This window comes from Haliotis asinina, chromosome 11, assembly GCF_037392515.1.
Source record: "Haliotis asinina isolate JCU_RB_2024 chromosome 11, JCU_Hal_asi_v2, whole genome shotgun sequence".
Taxonomy (NCBI): domain Eukaryota; kingdom Metazoa; phylum Mollusca; class Gastropoda; order Lepetellida; family Haliotidae; genus Haliotis; species Haliotis asinina.
Window position 1 is genome coordinate 39,895,680 of NC_090290.1, and position 14,828 is coordinate 39,910,507.

General features: G+C 38.4%; 1 protein-coding gene across 1 annotated transcript; it reads left to right on the forward strand.

Annotated features, from left to right (window-relative positions):
* The first annotated feature begins 917 nt into the window (after positions 1–917).
* LOC137255422 (rhodopsin-like) lies at positions 918–6,689 on the forward strand. The gene is made up of 2 exons (XM_067792864.1): positions 918–936; positions 5,509–6,689. The coding sequence occupies exons 1-2, from the start codon at positions 918–920 to the stop codon at positions 6,687–6,689; spliced, it is 1,200 nt and encodes a 399-aa protein (XP_067648965.1).
* Positions 6,690–14,828: the final 8,139 nt, after the last annotated feature.

Genomic DNA, 14,828 nt, shown 5'->3' on the forward strand with positions numbered 1-14,828 from the left:
GGCCATTCTACATTCAGATTTCGGTTTGGTGAATTTATTTGTGGCCTATTAATTTTCAGGCATTGCTAGCCCGAGTGGCACACTGCAGACAAGACTAGGATGACAGTGTATTAAGATCCACTGAACATTCACAGCATCTGTCATCTTGATGGTCAGCTGTAGTTAGTGTTGATATCTCTGATCGCACAAACCCGGAATGTCTATAAAGTCTCAGCTATGGCTAGCACTTCCAGACACATATCCTGGCTATTTTTCTGAGGAAGGGCAGTTTTGCATAACGTGTGTGCTAATAGATCCGGTGCTGGTTTCCGTGATTTCCTGTTTCCTGATCTCCGGAATTACAGAAACTCGTCACATGGGAGTGAAAGGAGAGCATCAGGTTTTCAATCACGCCCAGGCTGGTAATACGTCCAAATGCATCCTCCGAATCCCTCAGCAAGACATTCTTGAATAAAAACTTCTGAGAGCGTGGGTGCTTCTAACACTAACCTCATTATCGGCGGATGATACGTATTTAATTCAGACGTTCCAGGAACGAAATCATCAATATGTTAACGTCCAGTAAGCAGAACACGAAGGTCAGAATTGTGTTAACACCATTTCAATGCCGCATTGTCCTTTCCGATTGGTTCTTCAGCAAACAGTTACAGTCACTATGTATACTATAGAACGTATAGAACGTATTTATTATTTCTGAAAGAGGTCGTGCACTCATTACGACTGAACTACACACTGGCAGCGTTTCAGCGGCATGACACAATTCCTTTTCACAATATGTATTAATATGTTGATTAACCCTGCACCCAACAACATTCCAGCTACATAGCCAGACGATCCACTGATCAACAGCATGAGCATCGATCTTCGCAGTAGGGAGACAGCGTCATGTCAACCAAGTCAACGAGCCCGATGCCCCCATGCCGTTCGTCGACCAGCGTGAGTTGCTAGAGTCAGCGCGCCTGACGCCCCGATGCCTTTCTTTGACCGTCGTGGGTTGCTAGAGTCAGCAAAACTGACGCCCCGAAACCATTCGTCGACCATCGTGGGTAGCTAGAGTCAGCGAAACTGACGCTCCGATACCATTCATCAACCATGCAGCGTGGGTTGTTAAAGACCAATTCAATGAGTGAGTGAGTGAGTGAGTTTAGTTTTACGCCGCACTCAGCAATATTACAGCTATATGGCGGCGGTCTGTAAATAATCGAGTTTGGACCAGACAATCCAGTGATCAACAACATGAGCATCGATCTGCGCAATTGGGAACCGATGACATGTGTCAACCAAGTCAGCGAGCCTGACCACCCGATCCCGTTAGTCGCCTCTTACGACAAGCTGAGTCGCCTACCAATTCAACACGGTTTGATACTATAGAACGGACAGTAAGAAAAAATAAAGATGAGGCAGTGAAATGAGGCGCCGCTGCAGTTTATCATACTCGTACTGTCTTCATGGTATCCCCGAATGATCTATACCACCTTATTAATCACTGAAGATAGTCAGCTGCTAGGAAAGCCCCCTGCAATGCATAAAATACATAGAACGTCTTTGGCTGTACAAAGTTCACAAGATGACTATACTGTGAGTTTATGTAGTCTCTTGTGACGTTACAACCTCAGTCTATTCGTTAATTAAGCGCTACCAATGCATGAAAAATAATTTCAACTAATAAAATTAAAATAATTCTCCTCCACATTTCGTAGTCACTGCATGATAAGTGATGTCACATGTGTCAATTGCTGCAGTTGATAAAACACCAGACATTATCTTACCAACGGTTCCAGCATGACTGGCTAACCAACATATGGGTGAGTGAGTTAAAATTAAACGTCACCTCGGCAGTATCACAGCCACGCCGTGACGAGAGCGGTTAACACTGGAAAGGACTGTATGTATACTGTAAACAACTAGAATATCACAATTTGAATTAAAGCTAGTATGGCAAATTGAAACTAATATCACTGTTTGGACAATATAATATAGAAACAGGCTATAGATCGCTAACAACAGAAAGTAGATCACCAGACTAGGGACCATGGGGACTTACAGTACCTTTACTACCTACTTGGACCCTTATGTGGATTTACACCATACTATCAGCTGCTTTTGTAAAAAATATTAGCCACAATTAAAATACAAGAATATTACGTCTACAAGTCCATGTAAGTTTACCTTTACTTCAAAAGTTTTGGCACTTTTGTACCCTCTCAGGAGGACAATATCCGACAAAAACGATGAACATACATAGGATATCTTTACAGCAAGATCACCAGTTTTATGAAAACACACAATGTTTAATGCTTTCCCGAATGATTAACTGAAGCAGTAACGAAACCTTACATTCATATTGTTTACATTAGGTCTTTATTGATACTTTCCAGTCTTGGTAGATGATTATTGACTCAGTTAAAATGGACAGTTGCTGAATCCAGTTCATCTCGACTACATTCGTGCCAACAAATGCGTCACCATCTATAAATCTATCAGAGACGTGTGAGCATCTTCCTGTTTATTGATACTATTGTTGATTTGTATCTTTGAAGTTAAAAAACTTAAATCTCCCTCTGTAACAAAGTGATCGGGTCCAATAGAGACAGCAGAAAAGGTCAATTTTATACTCATTTCAAGATGTGGAATAGAAGATGGCGTTTGGGGTTGCAAGTCCTCAGGCAAGATTAAACACGCAGGCAACTGTTTGATCAGATCGAACTTACAATCGTTTGGTGACATGTAACGACAAGTGAAGCATCAGAGCATAATGGTCCTTAGAATTGAAGGGTTTCATGACACCTTGTCAAGACATCTGTCAACCCAATGGAGCTATAACCCTTGCTCTGAACCAATTGGCATCCTCATGGTTGATGAAAGGCATCTATTCTACACCCTGTTTTGAATTTGAAACTACTCTCAAAAATAAAACCTTCAAATATTTATTGTTTAACTTGATATGTAGTATAGTTAAGGCGCAAGAACATGAAGTATATCTTTTACAGATTCCAGGCATTCTGACGTTCAGAGTATGATGTTTATTTTTCCTTAAACCAGAAAAATGTATACAGATTCCAGTGTTCGTCATGAACAGACGATGCATAAAAAGATATACAAAACCTTATTAATCGAGCAAAGTGTCCCAATGACAACCAGTCAAATATGATAGTTCATTAAATTCCTTGTATGTATTGTGTCATATACACCGTCCGGTGAATAATTGACCTCCCTGACGTGGGTTTGTGACGATTACTGCCACGGTTTAAGATACGCTTATATGGTATCCTAATAATTTAACATACTTTTTGTTGATTTAAGGCTCGCGGCTCGCATATTCGCCTTATATACTGAACAGCAAAAGAAACCATAGTTTCGAAAAAATAAATCTCATAAAATAAGCATTCATGTTTATGAATTCTGTTAAAAAACTTGACTTGAAACAGTTGCGTTTCTTTTGATGTTCAGTATATTATTTGTCGTCTTTATATCTGTTGAGGGTTTATAAATAAAGTATCCTTTGAAATGTGACATATGAGAGTCACTGTGCTAAAAATTTAAAATTTATTTGAAACATATCCCTTTCTGGTTTGAACCTAAACGGATGTTATCAAGTATTCAGAACATTCTTGTTCTAGGAGGAATGGTGCTAGGAAACAGTAAACGAGCTTGTTGTGATTGAGTGCGCTTAGTCTGACTTGATGTTGACCGTGACGTATCTGATTTGGAACGTCTTGTACGCCGAAATAGATTACCAGCGCGAAGAATATACAATTATCAGTGCAGGTTACATATTAGGTTCCGAAAATGAACTATTGACGAATGTCATTCCACGGAGACGCTCAGTATTATCCCCATTAAAAGTTCCAGTATTCAGCGTGAAGCAATAGATATCAGTTTGTTGTCTATCGACTCGTGAAGAATGGCTTGTAGCACGTACTGACTAGGTGATTATCTTTTATTTTCCATAGTTCGGTATTTGTTTAAGCCATATTGTAGCGGTCTGTAAAACATCGAGTATTTGATATCATGAGCCGAGGAGTCCGAGAAAGTCCATCTGATCAGGTCTGTTGCATGTTATGGACAAGCATCCTATCCTGCAACCCAATTCCTATCTAGTATAAGGCAAAATATTAAGGATATCTAGTTATTTTTATTCTATACGAAACGTTTACTGGACTGGACTTCTTCTTCATTGTATACCCAACGTTTTCTGGGGTCAACTCTTTGTTTATTCTCTACTAAACGTTTTCTGGGCCCAGAAACATTGTGTATTGAATAAAGAAGCTGACATCTATAATATTTTGTCTTGCACTTGAATACCAACTTCCATATCCCTCTCAAGAACCCAATTCCCATCTAATTCCTAACGGAATATATTTCATTTGGTAAGGTCGTAAGCAATCCGACGTTGTCAAGCTCGATTTGTCGCTCTAAGGGAACAGTCATTAGGGCATGCGATGCATGCTGGTTTGATGCTGCAATACCAAGCTTTGCCTCTTATGTGTCTCCCGAAGCGGAATCTCTGAGTCTCTACACGGTGCATAATTAAAACATAATAAGTGGATGCTCTGGTTCATCGATCACTTGAGTGTAACAAACGCTATTTTCAGGATTACACTTTCTCAGTAAAGTACTGGTTCTAGCACCCCGTAAAACAAAAAAAAACAACAACATGAACTTGGCCACCAGCTTGTCAGTCTTCCTTGTTTCAGCATTATGTTTCCTCATTGTCGTGTTTGATTGTATGTCAGTAGATGAGTCCTGTATTCGTCGCTTCATAAAATATGGAATTTCCATGTTGTTATTGCCATAAATATGCAACAACTGATGCTAATAGTTCCCGTTTACATTTCCAGACTGTGACATCTCATCAGATCAGTGGTGACAGTGGTCTCGTTTGCCACATCCGGCTTCGATGGGAAGCACAGAATGAAACAGGAAGAACATTGTTGATATCGGACGTGGACGTAATCGAATCCGGCGTCAAAACGGCCGAGACAGTGGAAATCGTGATATTTTGCCGCTATCGTGCCACCAAAGACCTGATCAGGACAACAGAGCCTCATTTATTCAAAGTTTTACGCTGTCAAAGATACATGTTCAAGTTAGCACTACGATGTGGCATGACTGTTATAGGCAATATCATCAACCTGCTGCCTCTAAAATTTAATGTCGACATCAAAAGGAGAATATATTTTTATGCTTAGACGGAATTTACAAATATCAAAACATGCTTCACTCATTAATGTAGGTATTACGGTTACACCATTCATGTAGCAAACATCCATCTGTAATATTTTGACAGATGTGTCTAAAAGTATGTTTTGAAGCAGACACTATTAAACAGACTAGGCAATGAGAGAAGGATTACATGATGTTATCATGTCACTATCTCTAGTTGGGTGTGTTTTGTAGGTGCATCTTTTACAATATTTCCCAACGTTAATGGTCATAATGTATGTATTCCAACCTTCCGGACCTCTTGTATTCCAATTTGAAGCCTTTCATATTCGTCATCTTCAGGCTTGATAGATCTGCTTTACGATATGGAGGCGATTAATTGGACAATCTTTTCATATAATATATCTGACATGTTAGACAGGTATGACTTTAATGAAGAGGATGCAGATGAATACGAGAGGCTATATGCAGCTGGAGTGTACATAAACAACTATTATCTGTGGATCATCTTTGGATTTGGGTTCCCTGGAAACATTGCCAGCACTGTCACCCTGAGCAGAATGAAACCAATGACGACATCGAAATTTTATGTGGCGCTTCTGGCTATCATTGACAATCTGGCAATTCTACAGAAGCTTATTTATCATCAGCTAACGTACCACGAAGTTACGATTGGAAGCACCGGTTGTAGAATAATGAACTTTCTTTATCTTTGCCTCGTGACGTACTCAAATTGGATACTTGTGTTTATGGCGATTGAACGGTTCATGGCAGTAACAATTCCATTAAGAGTGACTGTTATCTGGAACCTGAATCGTGCTCGGTTGAGTATGATTATTCTTGGTGTGGTTATTGCAGGAATATACTTCCACGCGTTTTGGACCACACTGTCTCATGATGGCATGCAGTGTGGAATCGCAGAGAAGTACATTTTCTTCTATAAAAGGATATGGTACTGGATCAACGCCTCGCTCTACTCGTTCATTCCATCAGTCATCCTTATTGTTTGTAACGTATTAATTACACTTCGAGTTAGGAAATCTCGACAGAGGAGAAGTCGACTTTATTCTGAGACTGAACGTGAGAGGAGAGTTCATCTGAATCGGTACGAAAGGCAAATTACGGCCATGCTTTTGACTGTGGCCGTGGCGTTTCTAATTCTGACTTTACCGAGAACCATCTTCATCTTGATCCATTCTTCGTGGACGCCTGGACGATTGTCTCTGAATTACGCCAGAAAACTTTTGCTTGACCAGTTGACGTTTTTCTTATGTGATGCCACCCATGCTGTAAATTTTTACCTGTATTTCATCACTGGTCAAAAGTTTCGGCAGAGTTTTATTGGTACTGTGTTTGGGCAGTCCCACAACTCTAGTGTAGCGTTTAATCATTCCCGTGTACAAATGACCCTCAATGGGAGCGGGGACACATCCCTTAATCCTGGGAGTTTAACGTGTAAAACATGTGTGAACGTCAAAGGGCATGAATGGATCGTGCTCCAACAACGCCACGTCTATAAATAATAGAGGTGGCTAACGATAGATAAGGGTCATAGAGATCGATAATGATCAATATTGAAGACGTAAGTTTGAGAGAAAATGCCCCAAGTATCTGCATGGGATGTCAACAAAACGACGCCTTGAAAACAAATATCAAGAAGAAAACCATTACATACAGTCCTAAATTAGTATTTATTTGTTTGAGAAAATTCAAACCATTTTCTTTCACAAACTTTCAGTACGATGATATTGATGACACAATGTTCATTTTGGTAATCAATATCGTCGATATTTCCGATTATCGATCATCTTTGCCAGCGTAATAGATAGAAGTAAACATTCACTGTCCAGTTTCGGTTTGACAGTAGCATGACACTGCTTTTAGGTCTGAGTGAAGCACCATATATCATTTTCCGATACAGAATTCTGTGGTATCATGTGTCTATGTACCTGCTGTTTTGCTCAGCAATATACCCGACATGAAAATACTATATAGTGGATAAGGCAACTCAGTGATTGATACTACTGAGTAATGGGTAATTACTGAGTGACTGATTCACGCCGTTGGGTAGCTGAAACATCAGTAATCTGTCATACAGACACTGAAACAAGTATGTTCATTATTATGGGATGTTTATAGAGCACACATATTCAGGTAACTAGTACACGCTAGTATCAATGACAGCCCCCGCAAGTCTAGAAATTCAGGCAAGTCTAGATTTCCACAGCGTCAGGAATGAAGAAAGTCCCGGGGCTCCTTTTCATTATATTTTTTTTTTCACTGTGAACCTTTCGTCTTGTAAAAATATGTTCATTTCAGAGCTTACTTGTTAGTTTAAAATTTCATCAACAATTCGACAAAATACGACAATCCGAATGGTCAAGTCACCTCCTGCGACTGCTAAGGTTGATAAGAGAACCAGTATTCTTATTGAAAGGGGTTCCCGGCCTGTAAGACAAGCAGTAGGCGCTGTGGACACTTTAGTCCTGGTGTTGACGGGATGGATGTGTCCCGACGGACACACTGTAGGGTACTAGGTACACTTGTACCAACGGACTGGAAATATAACAATACATACCTGATGAGCTTCAGGTCAATTTAATCAGTTTGGACATATTAAAAGATACACTTGAATATTTGTGTCTACGCCAGACGGCCACCCCTACTGTAAAGTACTAGGTGCACTTGTCGTCAATGCTTGACGTTACCATGTCAATCTGTCGTACCAACGGACTGGAAATATAACAATACGTACCTGGCGATCTTCAGGTCAATTTAATGAATTTGGACATATTAAAAGATACACTTGGATATTTGTGTCTACGCCGGACGGCCACCCACATTGTAAGGTACTAGGTACACTTGTCGTTAACGCTTGATGTTACCATGTCAGTCTGTCGTACCAACACACTGAAAATAAAACAATATCTACCTGGCGAGCTTTACGTCACTTTAATGAGGTTGAATATATTCATAGATACAATTGAATATTTGTGTCTATGCCTAGTTACACGTTAAGCATGGGAGGTCCTCTAGTGTGATTATTCTACAACTCCAGGTGTGCAAGTGAGCATTACTCTCGCCATACCACGGAGGGTTAAAACAAGAATGGACCTCTTTCATGTTGCTCATGTGTGGATTCGAACCTGGATCGTTCTGGTGATGACCAGCTATCCAGTCCAAATTCGGAAATTACATTAGAGCCTAAGTGATGAAGTGCAAAGACAAAATAATACATCGAACTGTAGACGATCACGAATAAGGTGTTCGTTTATTATCTGGTGATGTAGCTAGCTGGCTAAATTCCTGGAATATCCAACAACGTGTCAGATATCGTGTACCAGGTAACACATGACCTATTAATCCCTTACGATCTTCATACTCGTGAATGTCCGGGTTAGAAACAATGTTCTGCCACCCACGCTTGTCGTAAGAGGCAACTAACGAGATCGGGTGATCAGGCACGCTGACTTGGTCGTATCTCATTGGAATAACTCGATGTATGGCAACTAACGAGATGGGGTGATCAGGCACGCTGACTTGGTCGTATCTCATTGGAATAACTCGATGTATGGCAACTAACGAGATGGGATGATCAGGCACGCTGACTTGGTCGTATCTCATTGGAATAAATCGATGTATGGCAACTAACGAGATCGGGTGATCAGGCACGCTGACTTGGTCGTATCTCATTGGAATAACTCGATGTCCACTCTGTTGACCACTGGACTGGTTTGTCCAGATTCGATTATTTACAGACCGCCGCCATATAGTTGGAATATTGCTGAGTTCGGTCTTAAACAACGATTTTCAATCGAAATATACATGACCAATACTGTAAGTTTTGGGTACGAGTCGAGGTCACATTGACGTCAGGTCTTGTGTTATCAATACATCCGAACGACTGTTACACCCATGACTCTCTTCAAACACGGGAACCCGTTCTCGCTCTGTAGGTTAAACATAGACCATAGATCTGCATGCACGTCATATACATAAACAGAGTAAGTTAGCAGTGGCTGACATATTGGATTGTCGTGTCGACATCGACTCGTTCCGATTTCAGCCCGATATTAACACTTAGAATTCGGTGACATTCCAAACTATGGACACGCACCTCTCAATAGTACATTTCCCCACACATCCTGCCTGATTTCCACGACATAACACCCATTTTATCAACTTTCACACGTCCTCAAGCACGAAAATCGAACCAAACAACCTCTGGGGGTCATCGTTATCCCGCACTCGCTGCCTCACGAGCGATCTCATTGAATCGCTGAGTGAAAGCATTTTGCAGAACGAGTTTATTATAATCGCGCGAAATTTAAACAATCTTTTTTGTATTGAAGCAATACATTTTTTAAGCCAGCATATGACTATGGATTCCAAGGATATATATATATATATGTATCACCTCTGGGATGAACGTTATCACGCACAGTCTTCTTTTTCCAGTCTTCTTTTGTTTTTTCTAAATAAACCTAGTAAAGAGATCACAGAAGATCCAATTTGTATAATTTTCACATCTTTTGACATTTTCTGATGCAGATGTTAATCTGTAATAAACATGTAAGGGTTACTGCTTCATGAACTTGATATCTTTAAATATAAACTTCAGATGGACTTCAAATCTTCTTCATTGACACGATTAAACATCTTAAGTGATGATTTTTTTATGATATCATAAATGGTTTAATATTGAAAGACTTGTTTGCAGTCTAACGTTTAGTTTTATCTCATACACATGCAGATTGATTATTGACTGGGTTAATAAGTGAAATTTGTTTTAAATACATTTCTTAATAAATCTTTAATAAAAAAACATTTCTAATCTGCTTATGTGAACGCACAGTACAGATGGTTTATATTTTCTGTTACCACAGAGTACTTTTTCAAGCATTGTATGGGAAAAATGGATGTACGTTCAGGAGAGGAAAATTCAATACATTTCAAAATTCCTTCTGTATCTGATGCATAGGACTTCATGCGTTATAACCTGCAGCTGAATATCTTATGGCATCTGTTCGAGTGTGCTACTTGTATATTTTCTGAATTGGTTAATGTAAGCATTCTCCTTTTCTGCACATGACAGAATGTGTAGAGCAATTATAGGACTATATTTAAATGTAACAATGTCAGCAAATAGGGACCTCAGTCACAGATGTGCCAGTAAATTCTATTTTACTTATACCCATCGATTCACCAATGTTAGTATTTCCAATTGTGAAAGATATTTGGCCATCGTGGAAAACATGCAAATGTAGGCAAATAGGATTCCTACTGAACTAGCTGATATGTTTACAGAGGATAAGTTCTGTATCAGATTGCTTTGTCTTGAATGTCTTCATACGAATCACAGGACAGGTTATCTAAGTGGACAGTTTCTTTGAATTTTGTTCCTTCGTACACACATAGAAGTTTTGCCCAATCACCTATACTTGTTTGTCTAGATTTCTTTATTTGTGGAATTTACACCTTTCAAATGTCATTTTGGATATATTTGTCAGTTCACCAATAGAGATTCAAGACGATGAACCTTCTTCAAGCTTCCTGTGTAACCTGCCAAAATATCTTTTGATATAATCTTTTTTCAAATCATTGCTCTGATCATTAACATAAAATTAAGATTGTTTTACTTCAAATTATCTCCTTTTAAATAAACATCAACGGTGTTGTTTCAGGAGTTGTCATTGTCAATTAACAACTGAATTAGAGACCTTTCCGAGCATGTGATGTTCTCATAATGTTTATACATAACAGGAAGATTGATTTACATGTATGCTTTAGTTAACTAGCTGGCCAAATGTGTGAAATTGTTCAACTGTCTAATGTTCCACTGTATGTTTTTTTAACACCCGGTGTATATTGGTTCATCAGTTTGTATATGTAACTTATGTAGTGAATCATTGACGTTTTGCAATTTGTAACGTTGCACCTTTTCACTGTTCATCATTTATTTATACCAAACATCAACCAAGAACACTATTCATGGAAACATTATAACAGTTTAGTAATATATCCAGTGAAGACTTTGTAGCAAATAAAAATATATTACAGACCCTTAAAAAGTCAAAATTGTTTTTTAAATTTAATAGAGGATATCAACGATTAATGACAATTAAGTAGAATTTTTATTATGTAAGATAATGCAATATTTATTGCAGACTTAGTATGAGATGATTTAATTCAGATATTCTGCCTGTTTGTCTTACAGAGTTCTTGATATTGTCAGTAGCACAATTCGCTCATGTTTTTGGTACAATTTTTGCTGATACATTTCTGTTCATTAAAAGAACCCCGTACAATTACGGGCATAGTTTAACATGTTCATAATTATTTTATTGTTGAGAAATATTTGCTGGCATTATTCAATTATAGAGTTAAGATACATTGTGTATCTCCTTGACTTTATTCTAGCTTATTACAAATAAATCAGAAGCCACGAAAATATATGTCAACCACCCCTTCAGCATTATTTTTCAATTACAGCCTAAATTAATATTTTTTCAATACGTAGAGCATATATTTGTGTAATTATTGTGAATAAAATTTCTCAAAAGTCTTCAATATGTTTGTGATCTTTTGTCACTGAACATAAAATTACATTTTTGTGTAACTAACAATTTTGAGAAACTTAAATAAAAATACAATTATTGAATCTAAGGTTCAATAGGTGTAGCTGTAGCTGTGTAATGTAGTCATAAAATTTATCAGCCATATTCCAAAATGTAAAATACTTTGAATGCTTGGAATCCATAGTCATATTATGGCTTGAAACATGTCTTACTTTAGTAATTCTTTTTAAATTTCGCGCGACCTTAATGAACTTGTTAATTATGGCCTGAAATCGAATCGAGTCAATGTTTGCACGACAAGCCAATATGTCAGCCGATGCCATCAATGTTTCTCGGGCGCATGTTTTTATATAACTTGACGAGGGCGGTAGGACATTTTTAAATGTTTGATAGAAAACAAATGACGAGGGAGGAACACATTTTTATTTATTATTCCCTCAGAGATACAGTTTGGAGAGTTTAGCAGGTGATAATGAGTCGTAGATTCCGTCACTCTCGTTCTTACAGACATTCATTCTTATAGTGGACAAATGGATGGTCTGAACGCGGCAAAGTCAAAATTGTTTCTTTAAAATGGCAATAAAAATTGTTCGCGCACAAACACAATTTGATGCCCGAGAAACATTTCACTGTTTTAATTAGCCTTATGTATATGGCGTGCGTGCAAATCTGTGATCTATTTTTAACCTAAAGCGCGATAACGTACGGGTTCGTGTGTCTTCAAACATCAACAAACTTGGCGTTGTACAAGGAATGGGAGTCTACATAATCGCAGTATGTACAGTCTGCTTGATTTCATGAGACCTATGAATTGTTCACTTACACAAAATCGAATAATTGAAACAAAACTTGAAAAAAGCTGGTTAGCAATCGATCATTTTTTGGTTGTCACTTTTCGAAATATTTTACGAGGGACGACCACTTGCATGTGAAACGTCTAGATAATCAATAAGCGTGTGTAGTAAAATTTCAATTTCACACGTGCAACTCGCAAACCTCGCTGCTCTATCAGCAAGTGGTCCCCCTCACCTCGTACAAAACAGCGAAAAATGACAACCAAAAACATGATAATTTCTCAAACAACTTTTTTATGTGGGTGTCAAAAATTATGTGACTAGTCAGAGTTGGTCTGTCGATTTTATGAGCAAACTTTAGTATTGTGATACTGTGTTAGTGAGCAATTAATTAGTCTCAAATGAAACCAGACGGACTAAGTAAGACTGGGAAACAGTCTAGCTGTTTTGGTTTCACAGCGTTCGTCTCTCTCTGTCCCATGCTTGTCTTCTGATCGTCTCTTTGTGTTCTTACCGTTCACCACTTCTTGCTTATCAGACAAAATGTAACGACTAGCAATCTGCATAAAGCCTCAATTCTTGTGGACCTATTCTCTTCAGATAGTCATATGCTGACGAGATTCACATACATTAGTATCTCGACAAGTCTGTTACAATGTGTTACAAGAGTAGAAGGTGTTCAAACAGATTGAGATTGATTATGATTTTACAGGATTTCAAAACAATAATAGAAAACCAAAGTGCTAAAAATAGTTCCCCAAAACACATATAGTTCTTTTCTTTTGAAACAGAAAGGCTCGGAGTCTTACAAATGAGTTACAAAATGTCTATAAATCACTTATACAAAGTACCTTTAAATTTCTGTTTATTGCATGTAGGTAAGTCCGAAAACATTCTATGTAAATTTAGTACGGCCAAACACGTGATATATTTCTTGTTTTTAGTAATGGCTAGATTTTGGTATAATTGCCAATGGCTGAAGGGATGATGTAAATTCAGCTAGGGTCCATGTAACAAAGGTAGTGTAAGTCCCCCTATTATGGTGATCTATCTTCAGTTCTTGGCGGCCTATAGCTCGTGTTTTATCTCGTATTGTCCTCTTTAATTACAATATTTTAGCTTTCAGTGCTAGTTTAATGTTCATATCTGTGATAGTTTAGTGTTTTTTGCTGTCCTTCAATGACAGGTTTTCACGTTTTCAACTTACTGATTTTAAAACTGATAAAAATGAAACTGTTCTCGTCCCGTTATGGTTGTAATACTGCCGATGTGACAATATGTAACTCACTCATTTTTGGCATTTCATTTTTGTGACCATTATTTGGACATTAACAGTGCCTGTCCACTGTATACGACTAGGTAATGAAACCGCTTCTTACATTTGGCCACTGTTGACGGAACACGATATGACAGAATCACAGCCTTTATGTAACAGCATCGAGCGATCTCAAATTATTTCTCTTATGTCCTCGAATTCCATAGAAGGCGTATTATTTTACAGGTGGACAAAACATTCCCTTAGAAAATGTTTTTGAAGGCAGTTAATGAATTGCTTTGGTGTTACCTGAAACGCGTACATTTGGAAATGTGATCGCGATCTTTTCCCAGTGTTCTAGTGCAGATATATCGTTTTGTCGTGTCTTGTGTTCATTTACCGAAACAACTCTGCCTTTAAGTGATTACTGTGTACATCACAGACGTGCTTGATTGATATCTTCTGTTTCTGTGATTCGATTTAGAGAGTTTCGAATAGACCATTTCCTCAACAATGACGTTGAAACATTCGCCCACACGCAGCAAAGAGCTTACCGACACTGTTAGAGACGTTAATAGGGGACACCTGGTAGGTCAGTCGAGATTTTGTAAATGTATATGCAGGTTTTCATTTGGTGCCGCGCCACGTTTGTAAAGCTATCTTATGCCCTGCCTTTGGTTTTGTTTGTTTGTTTGTTTGTTTGTGTGTTTGTTTGTGTGTTTGTTTGCTGTCTGCATTATGCCGGCTTATCTTACACTTTCTCTGTTGGTTTTTGTTTAACGCTTCCCTCAGCAATATTTCTGCAATATGGCGGCGGTCTGTAAGCAATCAAATCTGGACCTGACAATCCAGTGATCAACATTATGAGTATCCACCTACACAGCTTTGATACGATGACAACGATGATACGTTATGATGATAAAATACGATGTCAACCAAGCCAGCGAATCTGCTCTAACTGATCCCTCTTGCCACAAGCATGGGTTACTAATAATCAATTGTAACCCGGATCTTCACGGGTAAGGTTTTGCCTTT